The sequence below is a fragment of the Salvelinus sp. IW2-2015 genome, linkage group LG10, assembly GCF_002910315.2.
Source record: "Salvelinus sp. IW2-2015 linkage group LG10, ASM291031v2, whole genome shotgun sequence".
NCBI lineage: Eukaryota > Metazoa > Chordata > Actinopteri > Salmoniformes > Salmonidae > Salvelinus > Salvelinus sp. IW2-2015.
This window is the reverse complement of record NC_036850.1, coordinates 14,728,581-14,750,272: the sequence shown is the minus strand read 5'-3', so window position 1 is coordinate 14,750,272 and position 21,692 is coordinate 14,728,581. Positions and strand designations below refer to the sequence as shown.

At 43.4% G+C, this 21,692-nt stretch overlaps 2 protein-coding genes across 2 annotated transcripts in view; one reads left to right on the top strand and one right to left on the bottom strand.

Annotated features, from left to right (window-relative positions):
• Window positions 1-11,577: 11,577 nt before the first annotated feature.
• On the top strand, window positions 11,578-17,180 carry LOC111969112 (eukaryotic translation initiation factor 4 gamma 2; the record flags this gene model as incomplete). The annotated part of the gene is made up of 20 exons (XM_023995055.2): window positions 11,578-11,660; window positions 11,829-11,894; window positions 11,977-12,102; window positions 12,354-12,456; window positions 12,558-12,689; window positions 12,807-12,873; window positions 12,960-13,111; window positions 13,194-13,304; window positions 13,388-13,570; window positions 13,664-13,799; window positions 13,897-14,060; window positions 14,168-14,263; window positions 14,380-14,508; window positions 14,606-14,710; window positions 14,817-15,032; window positions 15,131-15,389; window positions 15,472-15,676; window positions 15,782-15,990; window positions 16,105-16,226; window positions 16,375-17,180. Coding segments are annotated over 20 exons (2,730 nt in total), but the record flags the coding sequence as incomplete, so codon positions are not given.
• A 2,052-nt stretch (window positions 17,181-19,232) lies between these two features.
• The window catches only part of LOC111969343 (RNA polymerase-associated protein CTR9 homolog), a 10,444-nt gene continuing 7,984 nt past the window's right edge, over window positions 19,233-21,692 (bottom strand). Inside the window, exons 10-15 of the mRNA XM_070445301.1 lie at window positions 21,339-21,416; window positions 20,989-21,132; window positions 20,722-20,846; window positions 20,538-20,637; window positions 20,332-20,438; window positions 19,233-20,229 (exon numbers count right to left, since the gene is read on the bottom strand). Coding sequence (XP_070301402.1) covers window positions 19,836-20,229; window positions 20,332-20,438; window positions 20,538-20,637; window positions 20,722-20,846; window positions 20,989-21,132; window positions 21,339-21,416 — 948 coding nt within the window. The 3' untranslated portion in view covers window positions 19,233-19,835. The remainder of the gene's footprint in view (window positions 20,230-20,331; window positions 20,439-20,537; window positions 20,638-20,721; window positions 20,847-20,988; window positions 21,133-21,338; window positions 21,417-21,692) is intronic.

The window sequence follows — 21,692 nt, the reverse complement described above, 5'->3', positions numbered from 1 at the left end:
TGGTTAGAGCTGCCCTGCCCTATAAAAAACACTCACAAAATTTGAGTTTGTTATTCACAAGAGGCATCGCCTGATGTGAACCATGCCTTGAACAAAAGAGATCTCAGAAGACACAAGATTAAGAATTGTTGACTTGCATAAAGCTGGAAAGGGTTACAAAAGTATCTCTAAAAGCCTTTATGTTCATCGGGCCACGGTAAGACAAATTGTCTATAAATGGACAGTGGCTGTCCTGCAAAGACGACTGCAAGAGCACAGCTCAGAATACTCAATGAGGTTAAGAAGAATCCTAGAGTGTCAGCTAAAGACTTACAGAAATCTCTGGAACATGCTAACATCTCTGTTGACGAGTCTAGAATACGTAAAACACTAAACAAGAATGGTGTACATGGGAAGACACCACGGAAGAAGTCACTGCTGTCCAAAAATAACATTGCTGCACGTCTGAAGTTCGCAAAAGAGCATCTGGATGTTCCACAGCGCTACTAGCAAAATATTCTGAGGACAGATGAAACTAGAGTTGAGTTGTTTGGAAGTAACACACAAAACTATGTGTGGAGAAAAAAGCACACCAACATCAAAACCTCATCAACTGTAAAGTATGGTGAAGGGAGCATCATGGTTTGAAGCTGCTTTGCTGCCTCAGGGCCTGGACAGCTTGCTATCATGGAAGGAAAAATGAATTCCCAAGTTCATCAAGACATTTTTCAGGAGAATGTAAGGCTATCTGTCCGCCAATTGAAGCTCAACAGAAGTTGGGTGATGCAACAGGACAACAACCCAAAACACAGAAGTAAATCAACAACAAAATGGCTTCAACGGAAGAAAATATGCCTTCTGGAGTGGCCCAGTCAGAGTCCTGACCTCAACCCGATTGAGATGCTGTGGCATGACCTCAAGAGAGCGGTTCACACCAGACATCCCAAGAATAATGCTGAACTGAAACAGTTTTGTGAAGAGGAATGGTCCAAAATTCCTCCTGACTGTTGTGCAGGTCTGATCCACAACTAGAGAAATGTTTGGTTGAGGTTATTGCTGCCAAAGAAGGGTCAACCAGTTATTAAATCCAGGGGTTCACATACTTTTTCCACCCTGCATAGGGAATGTTTACACGCTGTGTTCAATAAAGACATGAAAATGTATAATTGTTTGTGTGTTATTAGTTTAAGCAGAATGTGTTTGTCTATTGTTGTGACTTAGATGAAGATCAGATCAAATTTGATGACCAATTTATGCAGAAGTCCAGGTAATTCCAAAGGGTTCACATACTTTTTCTTGCCACTGTAACTGTATATGTAAACCTAGGCTTACTGCTCAAGTAGGCAAATTTGTCCAAATAAGATTCCCTCATTGTAAGCAATTAGCTAGCTCACGTGCAAAAGGGTGCTATTGCTAATTAGCTAGCTCACGTGCAAAAGGGTGCTATTGCTAATTAGCTAGCTCACGTGCAAATGGGTGCTAATTAACACTGTGCTAACATCGGTGCGGTAGTTATATAAAAATATACCACTGCACTGGTATAACATGAATATTACAAAGTACATTATGCATAATGACAGTCTCACTTACTTCCATGGTTTATATTTTTTATCCATGTAGGTTAGGTTCAATTAAGATTCGCTTTTGTTGATGTTGATACCTTCAACGTGAACTTCAACTTGGGTGACCTTGAAGGAGACGGGAAGGGTTCGTTTTAAACACGTTTGACTCCACCAACATTAAGCCCTGCCCCGAACTGCACACTGCAGTCAGGGGATTCTCATGAGACTGGGGTAAGATGGGTCACTCTGTCAGGTGGTTGACAGGCCATTACTGTTGAGGTTGGACCTCCATCTCTCAAAGTACAGCTTGTCAGAGAGCCTGCCTATCAGTCATCAACAAGTGTGCCTCAGTCCTCAAAAGGGGTCCCATACTGCAACACTGAAACACTCCATCCCCAATGAACCACACTGGGGTGTCATTAGTTCACTTTACACTAGGATTTGATCAGACCGTTTGTTTAGTCCCTTGACTAAACAACTAGTAAAAAACTGACAACTATATGCATAGGTGATCTACTTAGTCACTCAAAGAGTTAGGCTGGATTCCTGGCACATCTTGCAGCTTGTTTTTATGCACACTCCATGTGCATGTGAGGTAGAGAAGAGAAACTAGCAGAGGCTCCAAATCATAAAGAGCTCTTCAATACCATCTACTGGTCATTTGTAATAGAGCAAGTAAATAATCAGAGTCCTTGACAGAAATATTGAGTACTGATAGCCTATCAGAAATATTGAGTACTGATAGCCTATCAGAAATATTGAGTACTGATAGCCTAACATTCTAACAGTCAGAAGCTCAGATAAAGATGACTATGGGTAAGATATGATGTTACCTATCATTTATGATTCATAAATATTTCTAGACTCATCTTTGCTATGCTTATGCCCCCCCGGTCAGTATAATGTGGGAGGTTGCATATGAAACTGAAATGACAACGCACCAGGAAAAGTCACAGATGGTAATATATTTGCAGATACGTAAGCACTGTTAAAATGACAAATGCACATAAAAGAGGGCAAGGCAGTTCTCGTATTGTAAATAGCTACTGTATATTGAAGACCCCAAACTAAAACCTGCTGATACTCACACACACTAGCACAGGCACTGGTGCACACATACATACATAGGGCCTACTGTAAACTCGCTTGCAACAAGCTTATACAAATGGCCTTCTGATGGCATCACTTTGTGCCTTATTAGCAGCAGTGGCTGCCCACAGCAAGACAGCTGGTCTATTTCCCTGCGATTAATGATTTAAGAAYGCCTTACAGTCACACAGCTGCATGTAGAAATGTGAGGGAAAGTCTGTACAACCTCCACAATGAAAGATAAAGAAAAGGATTTGAGAGGGTGAATAACACTGACCATGAAGCAGCCAGCTTCCACACTGACAAAGGAATCTCGGGCCTATTGACCATAGAATTTGAAAGGTTCTCTAAACGTGTTAGTGTGATGTGCATTGGTCATTGTCTTGAATTTWAAAAAATTAAGTAAAAAAAWTCCTTCACAATGACATTAGCTCACAATGCTCTCATGTAATCTGATTACAAAAAACTGTAACTGTAACCAGTTACGTTATCACCAAATATATTGTAATTAGATTACATATACTTTTGAAAAACTAGATGATAAATTATTGGATTACTTTTAAATTCAGAAAGGATGTTTGCAACAACATAAAAACATTATGCCGCCTTTCTGTTTTCTTAATGGCATTCAATTCAGCATTGAAAACAGGTGCAAGTTTGTTCCACATGAGCAAGTCTGACCACAAGTCAGAGACCACTATGGTGACACACCAAATGTGTGTTGACAGATCCTTTTTGTCTTCTTCTAATGCCTAATAAAGGGAAAGTAATCCAAAAGATTATGTTACTGATTTTGGATCATCCAAAAGTTACCTTATTGATTACAATTTTGGACAGGTAACTAGTAACTATAACGGATTACATTTAGAAAGTAACTACCCCAACCCTGATGGCACCATTGTGCTTCCATTGAGGAATCTATCAAGACTGGAGATAATGGGCTTTTCATCAGAGAGGGAAATAGAAAAACTTAGCAGATGTCAAGCAAGTCTGTCAGCGTGGATATAATTCATAGACAATCTCTGATTAAACTGATTTCATTTCCCCAGAGCCTCCAGATACTGWGTCAAGGTCTTCTGGTCCACCATACATTTCAGATGGCTCATATCAGCACAATTTAATACCTTATTTTCAATAGACATGCTTGAAAGCAGCATCACCACTGACAGGAGTGCAATTTAATTAGCAGAATATATGTAGGAAAACCAGCTTCCTGCTCAATGTTAATGATTATACCCTGATGAATACAGCTTTGCTGTCGAAACGTTGGACATTACATTTTTGCATCTGAGCTCCTAGAGTGTGCGGCTCTCCTTTGTTTTCAAATTTTCTACTCCGCTGGCCAGCACCTCGCCTAAATAGGTGTGCGTTTCTTTTTCTTCTAGAATGATTGCCCGTAAGCATAAGAAATATTAAATGTATCTATCGTTGTCTGTGTATTCCATCCTGGCATTGCCTAATGCCTACTGTGGCAGACAATGGGGCTGGGCTGGGCTGATGACACACTATAAGAGAGACAGACAGGTACAGACTGGCAGAATGGAATGTGTCTAGCCTTGAGTCATGCCGGTCTCAAGAACCTCTGCTTCCAAGAGTAAATATACTTGGGAGAAACACAATGCTCAGTGAACTTCCTTGATAATTCAATCCTTTATACAGGGCTATGCTCCATCTCACTGGGCACACACTGGTTGAATCAACATTGTTTCAACGTCATTTCAATGAAATTACATGGAACCAAGGTGTCATAGACATTGAATTGACGTCTGTGCCCAGTTGTTTAGAAAKCAGATAACACAGAGTGCTTAAAATTCTAAACACAAAACGGTACATAAAACCAATAGACACATAGACAAGAGAAAGATTGATTAAAGTTTCAGCTGCTGGTGGAGGGCTTTGAGGTACAACCAGTGAATAAGTCAGGATCTGTATTGTATGTATGGTGTGGGTGGTAGAAAAAGATACCTGAGCACTGGTAGCCATTTACCAGAGGCATGAGGATCTGGACTTACAACATGACCGTATGAGCATTTTTATCAATAGTGTCAACAAGCAATAGTGTCAACAAGCAAGTTCCAGGAACTTCTTTCAGCAACATAGTCTGGCCCTCCTCTCAGTTCATCATGACTATTGTGAAATCTTGGAGTAGAACGTTCTGTACAATACACTACACTGTAAATTTACATTTACATTTAAGTCATTTAGCGGACGCTCTTATCCAGAGCGACTTACAAATTGGTGCATTCACCTTATGATATCCAGTGGAACAACCACTTTACAATAGTGCATCTAACTCTTTTAAGGGGGGGGGGGTTAGAAGTATTACTTTATCCTATCCTAGGTATTCCTTAAAGAGTGGGGTTTCAGGTGTCTCCGGAAGTGGTGATTGACTCCGCTGACCTGGCGTCGTGAGGGAGTTTGTTCCACCATTGGGGTGCCAGAGCAGCGAACAGTTTTGACTGGGCTGAGCGGGAACTTTACTTCCTCAGAGGTAGGGAGGCGAGCAGGCCAGAGGTGGATGAACGCAGTGCCCTTGTTTTGGTGTAGGGCCTGATCAGAGCCTGAAGGTACGGAGGTGCCGTTCCCCTCACAGCTCCGTAGGCAAGCACCATGGTCTTTGTAGCGGATGCGAGCTTCAACTGGAAGCCAGTGGAGAGAGCGGAGGATCGGGTGACGTGAGAGAACTTGGGAAGGTTGAACACCAGACGGGCTGCGGCGTTCTGGATGAGTTGTAGGGGTTTAATGGCACAGGCAGGGAGCCCAGCCAACAGCGAGTTGCAGTAATCCAGACGGGAGATGACAAGTGCCTGGATTAGGACCTGCTCCGCTTCCTGTGTGAGGCAGGGTCGTACTCTGCGAATGTTGTAGAGCATGAACCTACAGGAACGGGTCACCGCCTTGATGTTAGTGAGAACGACAGGGTGTTGTCCAGGATCACGCCAAGGTTTCTAGCACTCTGGGAGGGGGACAATGGAGTTGTCAACCGTGATGGCGAGATCATGGAACGGGCAGTCCTTCCCCGGGAGGAAGAGCAGCTCCGTCTTGCCGAGGTTCAGCTTGAGGTGGTGATCCGTCATCCACACTGATATGTCTGCCAGACATGCGGAGATGCGATTCGCCACCTGGTTATCAGAGGGGGAAAGGAGAAGATTAATTGTGTGTCGTCTGCATAGCAATGATAGGAGAGACCATGGGGAGTGATGACAGAGCCAAGTAACTTGGTGTATAGCGAGAATAGGAAGGGCCTAGAACAGAGCCCTGGGGGACACCAGTGGTGAGAGCACGTGGTGCGGAGACAGATTCTCGCCACGCCACCTGGTAGGAGCGACGTTGCAATGAGTTGCAATGAGATTAGTGGAAGAACAGCATCTAGTAAAGATGAGGTCAAGCGTATTGCCTGCCTTGTGAGTAGGGGGGAGGGTGAAGGGTGAGGTCAAAAGAGGAGAGGAGTGGAAAGAAGGAGGCAGAGAGGAATGAGTCAAAGGTAGACGTGGGGAGGTTAAAGTCACCCAGAACTGTGAGAGGTGAGCCATCCTCAGGAAAGGAACTTATCAGGGCGTCAAGCTCATTGAGAACTCTCCAAGGGAACCTGGAGGGCGATAAATGATAAGGATGTTAAGCTTGAAAGGGCTGGTAACTGTGACAGCATGGAATTAAAAGGAGGCGATAGACAGATGGGTCAGGGGAGAAAGAGAGAATGTCCACTTGGGAGAGATGAGGATCCCAGTGCCACCACCCCGCTGACCAGAAGCTCTCGGGGTGTGCGAGAACACGTGGGCAGACGAGGAGAGAGCAGTAGGAGTAGCAGTGTTATCAGTGGTAATCCATGTTTCCGTCAGTGCCAAGAAGTCGAGGGACTGGAGGGAAGCATAGGCTGAGATGAACTCTGCCTTGTTGGCCGCAGATCGGCAGTTCCAGAGGCTGCCGGAGACCTGGAACCTCCACGTGGGTCGTGCGCGCTGGGACCACCAGGTTAGAGTGGCGGCGGCCACGCCGGTGTGAAGCGTTTGTATGGTCTGTGCAGAGAGGAGAGAAGAGAGGATAGACAGACACATAGTTGACAGGCTACAGAAGAGGCTACGCTAATGCAAAGGAGATTGGAATGACAAGTGGACTACACGTCTCGAATGTTCAGAAAGTTAAGCTTACGTTGCAAAAATCTTATTGACTAAAATGAATATAGTACTGCTGGCTGGTGAAGTAGGCTAGCTAGCAGTGCTGCGTTGTTGGCTTTGTTTGAAAGTGTAGCTTGGCTAGGTAACCTCGATAATTACTCTAAACTACACAATTATCTTGTATACAAAGACAGCAAAGACAACTATGTAGCTAGCTAACACTACGCTAATCAAGTCGTTCCGTTGTAATGTAATAGTTTCTACTATTCGGTAGAAGTTGGCTAGCTAGCAGTGTTGACTAGGTAGGAGAACGGCAGCGCGGCGGACGAAAATAGCTGGCTAGCTAACCTCGATAATTACTCTAAACTACACAATTATCTTAGATACAAAGACAGCAAAGACAACTATGTAGCTAGCAAAACGTGTTGACGTTTTAAAATCACTGAATGAGAATACTGAAATTCAGGACAATTGTAAAATAGCCCACTGAATCAAGTTTAATCCCTAAAAACTCACAACAATAGGCTACATGAAACCAATATTCTCTTTCAGCGATTTCAAAACATTTTTATCAGAGATGTGTAAGTGAGCCTCCTAAACCTAAACATACTGCCTGGAGGTACCGGAGCCCAAGTCAATCAATGTACTGCACTGGAAATTAGCACATTGTCTGGGTCTACATCTTGTGCATTTTGGCTCGGGCCAATAACAACCGCATACTACCCATGGCTTTACAGAAATTGAATGAAGAGTGGTTTAACCATGGGAGACCACCACAGATGTTGCTGTTTTTGTATCCAGATATTGCAACTAATAATGATATAAAAACACAAACTCACATTTACAATAGCTCGGACACAAATAAGTAGAATAGAATATATATATATATATATCTTAGATTTTTTTCAGACAGTTAACTCAGACATAATGGATTATTAAATGAATTCTTTTTTTATTTTAGATGTTTTTATTTCACCTTTATTTAACCAGGTAGGCTAGTTGAGAACAAGTTCTCATTACAACTGCGACCTGGCCAAGATAAAGTAAAGCAGTTCGACACAAACAACAACACAGAGTTACACATGGAATAAACAAAACATACTGTCAATAACACAATAGAAAAAAAGTCTACATACAGTGTGTGCAAATTAGTTAAGATAAGGGAGGTAAGGCAACAAATAGGCCATAGTGGCGAAATAATTACAATTTAGCCATTAAACACTGGAGTGATAGAGACTGGAGTGATAGATGTGCAGAAGATGAATGTGCAAGTAGAGATACTGGGGTGCAAAAGAGCAACAAAAAAACAAACAAAAAAAAAACAGTATGGGGATGAGGTAGTTGGATGGGCTATTTACAGATGGGCTATGTACAGGTGCAGTGATCTGTTAGCTGCTCTGACAGCTGGTGCTTAAAGTTAGTGAGGGAGATATGAGTCTCCAGCTTCAGTGATTTTTGCCATTTGTTCCAGTCATTGGCAGCAGAGAACTGGAAGGAAAGGCGGCCAAAAGAGGAATTGGCTTTGGGGGTGACCAGTGAAATATACCTGCTGGAGCGCGTGCTACGGGTGGGTGCTGCTATGGTGACAAGTGAGGCTGAGATAAGGCGGGGCTTTACCTAGCAAAGACTTATAGATGACCTGGAGCCAGTGGGTTTGGCAACGAATATGAAGCGAGGGCCAGCCAAGGAGAGCATACAGGTCGCATGTGGTGGGTAGTAATATGGGGCTTTGGTGACAAAACGGATGGCACTGTGATAGACTGTATCCAATTTGCTGAGTAGAGTGTTGGAGGCTATTTTGTAAATGACATTGCCAAAGTCAAGGATCGGTAGGATAGTCAGTTTTACGAGGGTATGTTTGGCAGCATGAGTGAAGGATGCTTTGTTGTGAAATAGGAAGCCGATTCTAGATTTAATTTTGGATGGGAGATGCTTAATGTGAGTTTTGAAGGAGAGTTTACAGTCTAACCAGACACCTAGGTATTTGTAGATGTCCACATATTCTAAGTCAGAACCGTCCAGAGTAGTGATGCTGGACGGGCGGGCAGGTGCTGGTAGCGATCGGTTGAAGAGCATGCATTTAGTTTTACTTGCATTTAAGAGCAGTTAGAGGCCACGGAAGTAGAGTTGTATGGCATTGGCCCTCCAAAGAAGGGCCAGAAGTATACAGAATGGTATCGTCTGCGTAGAGGTGGATCAGAGAATCACCAGCAGCAAGAGTGACGTCATTGATGTATACAGAGAAAAGAGTCGGCCCAAGAATTGAACCCTGTGGCACCCCAATAGAGACTGCCAGAGGTCCGGACAACAGGCCCTCCGACTTGACACACTAAACTCTGTCTGAGAAGTAGTTGGTGAACCAAGCGAGGCAGTCATTTGAGAAACCAAGGCTGTTGAGTCTGAATGTGGTGATTGACAGAGTCGAAAGCCTTGGCCAGGTCTATGAGTACAGTTGCACAGTATTGTCTCTTATCGATGGAGGTTATGATATCGTTTAGGACCTTGAGCGTGGCTGAAGTGCACCCATGACCAGCTCGGAAACCAGATTGCATAGCGGAGAAGGTACGGTGGGATTCGAAATGGTCGGTGATCTGTTTGTTAACTTGACTTTCGTAGACCTTAGAAATGCAGGGTACGATAGATATAGGTATGTAGCAGTTTGGGTCTAGAGTGTCTCCCCCTTTGAAGAGGGGGATGACCGGCAGCTTTCCAATCTTTGGGGATCTCAGACGATATGAAAGAGAGGTTGAACAGGCTAGTAATAGGGGTTGCAACAATTTTGGCTGATAATTTTAGAAAGAGAGTGTCCAGATTGTCTAGTCCTGCTGATTTGTATGGGTCCACATTTTGCAGCTCTTTCAGAACATCAGTTATCTGGATTTGGGTGAAAGAGAAATGGGGGAGGCTTGGGCAAGTTGCTCTGGGGGGTGCAGGGTTGTTGACCAGGGTAGAGGTGGCCAGATGGAAAGCATGGCCAGCCGTAGAAAAATGCTTATTGAAGTTCTCAATTATCGTGGWTTTATCGGTGGTGACAGTGTTCACTAGCCTCAATGGGCAGCTGGGAGGAGGTGCTCTTAATCTCCATGGATTTTGCAGTGTCCCAGAACTTTTTGGAGTTTGTGCTGCAGGATGCAAATTTCTGCTTGAAACAGCTAGCCTTTGCTTTCCTAACTGCCTGTGTATATTGGTTCCTAACTTCCCTGAAAAGTTGCATATCGCGGGGGCTATTCGATGCTAATGCAGTACGCCACACGATGTTTTTGTGCAGGTCAAGGGCAGTCAGATCTGGAGTGAATCTGTTCCTGGTTCTAATTTTTTTGAATAGGGTATGCTTATTTAAGATTGTGAGGAAAGCACGTTTAAAGAATAACCAGGCATCTTCTACTGACGGAATGAGGTCAATATCCTTCCAGGATACCCGGGCCAGGTCGATTAGAAAGGCCTGCTCGCTGAAGTGTTTTAGGGAGAGTTTGACAGTGATGAGGGGTGGTCGTTTGACCGCAGACCCATTACGGACGAAAGCAATGAGGCAGCGATCGCTGAGATCCTGGTGAAGACAGCAGAGGTGTATTTGGAGGGGCAGGTTGGTTAAGATGATATCTATGAGGGTGCCCGTGTTTACGGATTTGGGGTTGTACCTTATATAAAAGGCTTTATAACAATTGAGAGAGAATGCAGTTTATGAATTCAGTCCAGGAATACAACACAAATACATAATGCGTGTATTTCCCCCAGTAAACTCATGTTACATTTTTTTTTWTTTAGGGATAAAAAGATATATATATATATGTGGGTGATCTTGAGAGGGGAGTATTTGATTCTGTTTTACGTGTGATACAAAGGCTGGCAGCCCAGTAAATAAAGTCCCATCTACGCATGACGTAGATTACAGTCAGCATTCTTCTCACSGGTGCGAGGTCTGGTCCTGGAACGCACTGCTTTTTATTTCAGTATTTCCAGTTAATTAACCACGACCAAACAGGGTCCTTCCTTCTTTATTTTTATTTCTCACATTTGGAAACCCCACAAGCTACAAAACTGACGTTCCTTCGGTGAAGGTATGATCGTTACATCTAGTCAGTATTTAACTTTAGGTTTGGCTAACTGGCCGTTTAACTGTTCTAAAATGGCTTCCGATTGTTAGCCTAGCTAGCTACTTGGCTAGCTAGCTTTCCAATGTGGCGTTTCCTGCGTATGCTAACTGGATAACAGTCTGTAATCTAACTAGCGTTTTAACTACAATTTATCACGTCACATTAGTAGAAGATGGAGTCTTTCCATTGGTAATATACTACTAATATTAAGCACTTGCACACAGAACCGGCATATTGTTATTTTCATGAAACATGATGATGGCAGCTACCTGGCTAGCTAATCAACTTTGTAAATGTTGAAATCGTATCACAAGACAGCTGACAATAATGTTGAAAGTGATGACRGCTTGCTAACTAGCTAGCCAGCTAACGTAGTTAACTAGTCCACCACAACCAACAGGCAGAGAGGAAATGATGAGCTAGTTACCGGTAATAATTAATTAGCTAGGTAGTTAGTTATCACTTTTGATCAAAACAAACATGGATGGGTTAACATGCCATGGATTCGGAATCTCAGTATTACAAAGTCCTTGCCATGTGTTTAGTTAGCTAAATGAGTCAGGCTACCAGTAGTTAGTTACTGGCCATTTACAACAAAGGATGTGTAGCGTTAGCTGCGAGTGAAGCTAGCCAGCTCTGTGCTTTAGCAGGAAGTGTATGCCATGCGTCAATTTATTAATTTACTTTGTACTCTAAAAATGCATTTTCAGGTCGCTTTTGCCTACCRCCACCCATTGAATATTATTATTTTCGGGAATTCATCGTTGTCAAGCCGCCAAAGTGGAGAGTGTGATTGCAGAAGGGGGTGCTTCTCGTTTCAGGTAAGATTGTAACTTGTTTCGGGCTAAATGCAATTTAGACCTCATAGGTCGTTGTTTCACTTCCTACTGATATCCCTCACATAGTGTAGACTAGATTATAGCTTTAGTAGTCCTAGTTATGTCATTTTGTTCACACTATTCTTCAAGTAAATCATATTTGTTCCACAGTGCTTCTTCGGGTGGGGGAGGAGGTAGGGGTGCCTCTCAGTACCATCCCAAGACTGTCGGCAACAGGTACTATTCAAGCCAATTTACCAAAACATAATGTTACTCCAAACAATCTTACTTCAGATGTCACTAATGCTGTTAATTGCAGCGAGTTCCTGGGGAAAGCCCCAGGATCTAGCGTTCAGAGATGGGTTCCTTCACGAAGCACTAGACGAGATGCCAATGCCTCCAATGAAAAAGAACGACATGATGCAATCTTCAGGAAAGTGAGAGGGTATGTAATCCCCTAATAAATTGTGGCTACACACATTAGATTCAAATAAATGTAATCTTGTAGGCTGTTTGCCAACTTGAATCTGGTTGCGCCCCATGGCAAAAAAAAAAAAGCCACCAGAAATGACTGGCCCATTTGCAAGTCAGCAGATTTCAGTGAATGTGTGTTAGTGGTGCTATTTTCTAACACCAGATAATGCCTTGTCTTCAGAATGCAGTATTTTTCATCTTTCCTGTTCTTTCCATCCTCAGCATACTTAATAAACTGACCCCTGAGAAGTTTGACAAGCTATGCCTTGAGCTCCTGAATGTGGGCGTAGATTCAAAACTCGTCCTAAAAGGAGTGATCTTGTTGGTAATTTAAAATCTATTTCTTAGCTCTGTGCATTAATGTTTATTATTGATCGAGTGGAAAACGGCTATATTTTTCAGTGTACATCACCCCATTTCAAACAGATTGTTGACAAAGCCCTCGAAGAGCCCAAGTATAGCTCGCTMTATGCACAGCTATGTCTGCGCTTGGCAGAGGACGCACCGAACTTTGACGGCCCATCGCCAGAGATCCAAACGTCACAAAAACAAAGCACCGTAAGCATCATTGTCATCCTCATCACAGATTGATTACTACTATTATAGACAATTGTATCATGTTTTTTTTCTTCTCCCCCATCTAATCTTTTCATTTGGAAACAATGTGTGTTGCAGACATTCAGGAGACTTTTGATTTCTAAGCTTCAAGATGAATTTGAGAACCGCGCCAGAAATGTTGAAAGTGAGTGAACATTTGAAAAAATGTGCCTATTTTCTGTGCCCTGTGTGGTTGATTGTGTTAACCTTTGCTCTTTTCTATTCCCTCAGTCTATGACAAACATGACAACCCTCTTACCTCTGAGGAAGAGGAGCAGCATGCCATTGCCAAGTTTAAGATGCTGGGCAATATCAAATTCATTGGGGAACTTGGCAAACTCGATCTTATCCATGAATCTATCCTTCATAAGTGCATCAAAACAGTAAGTCGAATACATCAGTACTGTTTTTACAATGTTAAACCATATGAAATGCATGTTAACWAWTCRTTRGTCTTTATTTRAGCTTTTGGAAAAGAAGAAGAGAGTCCAACTTAAGGATATGGGGGAAGATTTGGAGTGCCTCTGTCAGATAATGAGAACAGTGGGGCCTAGACTCGATCATGAAAAGGCTAGGGTAAGCATATACTCTTGAGTCATTTTATTTAGTGTCTTAATATTATTTTCCGTTTGGGCGTGACTAATTTGTTTCTCTTGCAGTCTTTAATGYATCAGTACTTTGGCCGTATGAAATCCTTAATGAACAACAAGGACTTGCCGGCAAGGATTCGTTTCCTGGTGCAGGATTCAGTGGAGTTGCGAGAGAACAATTGGGTGGCTCGCAAAGCTTTTATCGATAATGGACCAAAGACGATTAACCAGATTCGTCAGGAAGCAGTAAAAGTTAGTTAACCATTCTTTATTAAGTGCAGCTAAATCTTATGAATCTGTAATGCCACGGTGTGTCTTAATACACGTCTGCTTTGTGTCTTGCAGGATTTGGGTGTTTTTATTCCACCAATGGCCCAGGGAATGAGGACTGACTTCTTTTTGGAGGGGCCCTTCATGCCTAGGATGAAACTTGACAGGGAAACTCTTGGAGGGTTGGCGGATATGTTTGGACAGATGCCAGGTACATCCATGAATGACGCTCCTGAGTAGTTTGAATTTATTGCTGTCCATCTCGAGTCATGTTGTCCAACGTTTAACATGTGTGTCCTGGCTACTAGGGAGTGGGATCGGCACAGGCCCCGGAGTGATTCAGGACCGGTATTCGCCCACCATGGGCCGTCACCGCACCAACCCACTCTTCAACGGCCACAGTGGGCACACAGCCCCTGCTACCCAGTCTCAGTTTGAGATGGGAGGCAAGCCCTTCATCAAATCTAACCAGGTGAAAGTTGCACCCTTTACTAAAAGCAGTAGCTTTTTAGTATTCTTGAACTGCTCAAATCTTGATGGATATGGCATTGCATCCAAAGTAATTGCAAAATTTCTCAGGGGCAGAATCCAATTTTCCAGAACCAGCAACAGCAGGCTCAGTCTAAGGACATGGCGCCGCGTTTCATCAAGAAAGGATCGCTCAACGCTGATGAGGTACAACACCTGGTAGATACCCACTCTTTTAAACCACCGTTTGCACAGGCAACAAGCCAAAACACTTTAATGCAAAAGATGAGAACAATGCATAATACCCTCTATTCCCCTCTTAGATCAGCCTACGGCCGGCACAGTCATTCCTTCTCAACACAAACCAAGTGCCAAAGTTGCAGCCGCAGATACCAACAATGATTCCTCCAAGTGTTCAACCTCCACGCACTCAAACGCCACCACTGGGACAGGTAAAGACAAACACGCATACTGCTTTTATAGCATTCAGCTGGAGTTGATGTGTATTTAAAGTCTGTGCCCACTCTAAACGGTCTTATCATTCCTCAGCCTCCTCTGCTTGGTCTGAAAACCAACCCTCCTCCAATTCAGGAAAAACCTCCAAAGACCACCAAGAAACCGCCTCCTGCAAAGGAAGAGTTGCTTAAGATGACCGTATGTTCCACTTTACAATCTCAAGGAACTCCTTGAAGTTATACTTTTTGCCCCATAGAAGAATTTCCGAAAGCTAACAGTCTTTGTCCATATTATATCTTATCAGGAGACCATAGTGACCGATTACCTGAACAGCAAAAACATTGATGAAGCTGTGAACGGTGTAAGAGAGATGAAGGCTCCCAAACACTTCCTGCCTGAGATGTTGAGCAAGATCGTGATCTGTTCTCTTGACTGTCCAGACGAAGACAAGGAGCATGCCAGCACCTTGATCCACACACTCCGCACAGAGGGCCTTGTTACTGGGGAGAGCTTCATGCGGGTCAGTCGGCCAGTCATGGCAAAGAGCTTTTGTTGTAAGATATCAACGATTCTACTGTTCAGTGAATTTACACCACATGCCTTTGTACTTTTTTACAGGCTTTTCTCAGTGTTCTGGACCAGTGTCCCAAGATCGAAGTGGACATTCCTCTGGTGAAGTCCTACTTGGCCCAGTTTGCGGCGCGAGCCATCATCGCAGAGCTGGTGAACATGGACGAGCTAGCCCACCCTCTGGAGAATGGCACCCACTTCCCCCTCTTCCTGCTTTGTCTGCAACAGACTGCCAAGCTGAAGGACCGTGAGTGGCTCACCGATCTATTCCAGCAAAGCAAGGTCAACATGCAGAAGATGCTGCCTGGTATGTCAACCTCTCCTAAACCCTTAGCCTAGAAAGCTCTATCAAGTTTTCACATTTGAACAAGATTGTTGTGATTTTGCAGAAATCGACCAAAACAAGGATCGCATGCTGGAGATCTTGGAGGGCAAAGGCCTGAGCTTCTTATTCCCACTCATGAAGCTGGAAAAGGAACTGCTGAAGCAGATCAAAGCAGACCCCTCTCCCCAGTGCATCTACAAGTGGATCAAGGACAACATCTCACCTAAGCTCCACACTGACAAGGGCTTCGTCAACATCCTCATGACCAGGTATGGGGAAAGAGCTAATGCCCAACATTGCACAGTTCTGTGGTTATGCATCTTGGGATGCATGTTATTAAGACTAGGTCTAAATTCTCTCCCCTCCCCCTCCAGTTTCTTGCAGTACATTGCCCAAGAGATAAATGCGAGTGAGGAAGAAGACCAGTTATCAGCCCCCACTAAAGAACAGCTGGACCAGGAGAAGCAGCTGCTGCTGGCCTTCAAGCCAGTGATGCAGAAGTTCCTGCATGATCACCAGGATCTGCAAGTCAGTGCCCTCTACGCACTGCAGGTCCACTGCAATGCTAAAACTTTCCCTAAAGGTATGTACAGGTCACAGGGTCAAATTATTACTTGGGTTAATTTTATGCAAGCACATTTGCCTAGAAGGGTTTTGTTCAAACAGGTTTTTTAAAATATAGGTTTTATTTCTCTAGGCATGTTACTGCGCTATTTTGTCCACTTCTATGATATGGAAATCATTGAAGAAGAAGCCTTCCTTGCATGGAAAGAAGACATAACTCAAGAGTTTCCTGGGAAGGGGAAAGCATTATTCCAGGTAATTACATTTCTACTCCCAGACAATTTGTATTGCAACTCACACCATTGCAGGTGCATACTAAACTGGCTTTTTTATTAGACTAGAAATACACCACAGAAATGGGTAATGCATCTCTGTTTTGGCTCATGGTATGTTCCCTGTGAAGGTGAACCAGTGGCTGACCTGGCTGGAGACTGCTGAGGAAGAAGAGTCTGAGGAGGAAGCTGACTGAAGAACCAGCCAAAAGCCTAATGGTGCAAAAATGCTATTGATTTAATACTGCTTTTGTTTCCTTCCCTGTCCCGATATGCATACCTAACCACTGCAACACTTCATTCCGCTATTAAGTTTTTGGCCATGTTAAACCAATGCATGTTTTGTTTTTCCCCCCCCTTTTTGGCTCTTTTCTAGCGCTTAAGCGTAATAATGGTTTGCTATCTGTTTTAAGAGCCCCTTTTAAGATCAATGGTATCAGCTGCTTTGAATCTAGACTTTTGTTTTTCTTCAAGACAATTGAATTGCAAGGGCCTCGTTCCTGCTGCTGAATTCTATGCTTTTATTTTGTTGTTAACCAATTAGCAACACTAGAGATGCACTTTGCTCAACGTCATACATGAGTCGTTGCAATATTCACTCATCCCTTGGTTGTTACAAAGAATCCTCAACTGTAATCCAATGGTTACCATAACATTAATGGTTTATATTTGCTTGTGTTTCTACCTCCTCATTATGGGCTTCATGTGTTGGGTTTGAATTGCTTAATGTCTCCATTTCAAGTGAAAACACTTAGTCAGGACTAATGCACAAGTCTGTAATAAAAAAAACAGTTTTACTTGCACAATAATATCCTGATTGTAAGAATTCAAAATTGGACCTTTTTTAAGTGCTTTTGTGGATGTATGGCACATCACCTGGGAGAGATGAAATTATGCGGCCTTGTTAATTTATCAACCCCCCCATTGCTGTGTACCTCCCTCTATCTGTCAAACATTGTGATACTTGAATTTTCTTTACAGGGAACAACCAAACAATGGGTGAGTTGGTTTTGCATGGCTCGGTGCCCCAGGTGGGTGGCGATTTCACTTAAGGACCAATGGAATGGTCTAAACATTTGCAAACTAACCCACTTGGGGCATCGGGCCATGCAAAATGAACTCACACATGGTCTGCTCTCATGCAACAATTTTCAAACTACACAAGTGCAACGTTTCAATTGGTGAATAAAGTTAACATGAGAAATTAATTAGATTTTGTTACACTTTAACTCTGCCCCCCCTCGTGTGAAAAATTGAAGCCTGTTTGCCATAATGTCTGATCCAGATATTTATTGATAGTTTTTATCATGATTTWAAAAAATGATCATCTCAATTTATTATGATCTAATGAAATCACGAGGTATACATCTGTACAGTACAACTTTCTATAAGTGTTACTGTAAGGTTCTGTAACTGCTAAGAATGTTCTTGTGTACCACTATTGCTTAACTTTCAAATAAATTTAAACACTGAGTTCACTTAGACTTGTCCTGTGTAATATTTCACTGAGATTCAGGTATGTAAATGTGAACCCAAGAGCAGCAACGGGCCATTTAATATGGTTTATAAAGTCCTGCAACTACTGTGTTAGTGCATAGTTGCTATATTTATCTCCCCAATGACCAAGGCAAGCTCTCAAACACTTCCTCTGTTTCTTGGTAGGACTACGAGGAATGCCCAACAATTACAGAAATTCCTGTTACCATGGAAGGTAACTGTTTTGATTTTTAAGGAGTTCTTGCCTTAATATAGCACATTGTCACACCATTATTTGTTGGACCATTCCTCCACTGAAGGGTTTTATTGCAATGGACTGATCCTTATGGAGAACACTTCAAGTGCCCACATGTATTTTGTAAGAAATTATGGTTAAGAGAAACTTACTTATTGAAGTAGGTCGCAAAGGACGCAGCATGAAGTGGGTGGTTCAACCCCTGAATGCTGATTGGCCGACAGCTGTGGTATATGATCGTATACCACGGGTACGACAAAACATTTATTTTTAGTGCTCTAATTACATTGGTATCCAGTTTATAATAGCAATAAGGCACCTCTGGGTTTTGTGGTATATGGTCAATATACCACAGCTAAGGACTATCCAGGCAATCTGCGTTGCCACAATGCTTGGCCGTGGTATATTGGCCATATCACACCAACTCGGCCCTTATTGCTTAAATATAGTACTGTAGCATTTTTGCATGTCAGTAAGTGGTTGCAAGGGGAAGATAAGGCCCATTAGTAGCAGTTGTATGTTAATACAGTGTCCACTGCTAAATAAGGCACTGGATCAGTGTATTTAGTGSGCTGGGGGTATTCACCACAATTGTGATGAGTTTTGCAATGCACTTTAGGCTATAGCCAAGGCCTAGATGTTCACTTTACTTCTATAGTCCCATTCCCTTAGGGGCTTTTATTATTCTTAGTTTAAGCAGCCCATCTGCACTTTGAACAGAGCTACACTGGTACCCATATTCAGAACCATGTTTAGGCTACCAACAGTGACAACTCTGAGAAAACCTTCACAACAGGTGTCAAACTCATTCCATGGAGGGCTTAGTTTCTGTTTTTCCTTTTAATTAAGACCTAGACAACCAGGTGAGMGGAGTTCCTTACTAATCAAGTACAAGAGAGGAGCGAAAACCTGCAGATACTCCGCCCTCCGTGGAACAAGTTTGATAAGTGCTCTACAACATACGTTCTTCAGACAGGCTCGGTCAGCCCCGTCAGACATACCCTGATCTGGTGTTGTCAGTTCCAGAGGCTGGCCATAGACAGGACCTCTTGTCAAACATGCGTTTGCTTCATCCACCCCACTGTGGTACCTCCGGAATGGGGCCATGTATTTGGAGTCTCGCTGTGTCTCAACTCTATGAATACATTTACAACTGCATCACCTAGGCGTGCCACCAGATTACTTAGCACTTCTTGTATCCATATAGAGGACCTTAATTTAAAAAAATGCACAAATATACACTTTCACTATTGAAGCTGAACTTGTAATATGGCATTTTATTCACCACAGCATGACTGACATGAGGTTTGCCAAAAATATTTTTGGGAATGGCAGAGGGCATGTTGATACACAGAACAAGGAAAATGCAGCCAAAACAATTACAACACATTTACCCCATAATCAGAAGATAAGTGTCAAGTTGTTTTCCAATGTCATACAAGCAGCTTCATCATCAGAAATAGAAAAAAAACTAATATTTATTTTGTGTTTGTTTATTATCTACATATAATTTGTCCCAACTCTGGGCCAATTTACTAATTTTTCTGTGACGTCACCTCTTCCAATCATTTTAAGATATAAAATATATGGGTTACAGCTGTCAGACTACTTACAAGTCACATTTTCCATCCATCATCAACAAAACAAAAGGACATGAGGTACAGCATCAATGCAAAAGTCTCTAGTCTGGTGACCAAAAACTAGTAAAGACAACCCACATTCTGGGCTACAAAGCTACACTGCATGTGCTCAGTTCAATTTCATGGTACAAACCAAGACGGAACAAAAAACCTTTACAAAAATCAGTTTAAAAAATATATAAAATTCAGTAGGAAAAAAGTCAGTTCTGAGTTTGAAGCCTCAGTCACTGTCAGAGCCAGAGCCGTGGTTGGAGGCCTCGTTGGCAGAGCCCCCTGGTTCTGATCCGTTGTCGGAGCGGCGTGGGGAGCCCGCCGGAGAACCTGCTTCAGAGCCAGAGGCTGCGGCCGGTGAGCCTGGTCGGGACTCGTTCTCCGACCCAGAGCGGCTCCTCTTGCTCTCGTTATCAGACTGCTCTGAGTCAGACTGCTGCTGCACTCTCTTCCTCTTCACTGGACGGTCGCTGCCTGAGTCACTACCCGAGTTTCCGGAGCGTTGGGGGCTTCCAGCTTCGCTGCCAGAGCGGTTCCGGCCCGCGTCGGACTCACTGTCGGAGGCGATGCGCTTCTTGTGGCCGCCCTCGTTATCAGAGCCTGAACCACTGTCTCTGGGGTTTCTGGGTGGTCAACAGACAAAGAATTATGAATTAGTGGCACAAAACCCTTCGGAGTTGTATTTTCATGTAGCATTTCATGTACGAATGAGTTTATGCCCTCACCTGTCTTCAGCAATTTTCAGTCCATCCTCGTCTGATGAAGAGTCGGAGGATGAGATGATGGCCTTCGACTTGATCTTGCCTTTGAGAGATGGTGGCACAGGCTCGGCCTAGACAAGAACAGAACTGTTACATCTCTGGGCCTAAGGCCGGTCATTTGGGTTAAAAAATACCATTAGAAAGACAGTAACAAACTAGATTTAACTGACCTTTAGGATCTTCTTGCCGCCCGCTCTGGGTTTGCGTTGCTTTTTGGGCCGRGAGCCTCCTTCCTCATCATCACTGCCATCGTCACCCCCTTTGTTGGGTCTGAAATACAGTCACAGTGCCACTCACACCAGGCCATTTTCCTACCAGTCACTACAAATAAAACACTTTCCACAGCAGTCTCACCTCCTCCTCTTCTTGCGGCCCTCCTCCTCACTCCCGCTGCCACCCTTCCTCTTCTTCCTCCTTCTCACTGGCAGGTCCTCATCAGAGCCATCGTTGACAAACTCATCAAAGTCCCCTTTCTTGCGCTGGGGAGAACGAAACAAGAACAATATATTCACACTGCACCCTAGAGCGTTTGAGATTCATATCGATCTGATGTGCCATGAGCTAATCATTGATCAACCCAAACCTCCGCGTTGACTAGCTGTTCGACACATTTACACTCACTCGGCCGCCACCTTTCTTCTTCTCTTTCCTTTCCTCCTTCATTCCATCGGCGAAGGAGAGCAGACCCTTGGTCTTCTCCACGTACATGGCTCTCTGCTCCAGCAGCTTCTTCTGATCCTCTTCCTGCTTGGTTCTCTTCTCCTCCTGGTGGTGCAGCAGGAAACAAGGTCAGTGGGTTAGTCACACTGTTATAAAGGAATATATTTACAGTGAACCAAAGAAACATGATATTAAAGACATTCCAGCCTCAAGTAAGGTATGTTAACTTAAATTGCTTATCCATTATGGTTTACAAGTACAACATAGAAGGGATCAGGGACTTGTGGAGATGTGACATCCCATAGACAGACCTGTTCTTTATGCATCTGTTGGCGCAGGAAGTCCCTCTCCTGATCCTGCTTGGCCCGGATCTCCTTCTCCTCCTCGTCCTGCTGAAGTATTTCTAAACATGGACAGACAGAACAAACCCCTGAAATCTATTTATAGCTCTGTTGTGTCTACTAGGGTTGGGCGATGTCTGGAATGACACATCGTCCTGTCCAAACATCACTGATATACGATTGTATTGTAAAAAAAAAAAATATAATAATAATCTGGGGGTATGCGTTGCGCAAGGGGGGGGGGGGGGGGGGTCAGTCAATTGGCGGGAAGAAGGCACTATAAAGGAACATTGCTAGGCCTGAACAGTGTAAAGCCTAGTTATT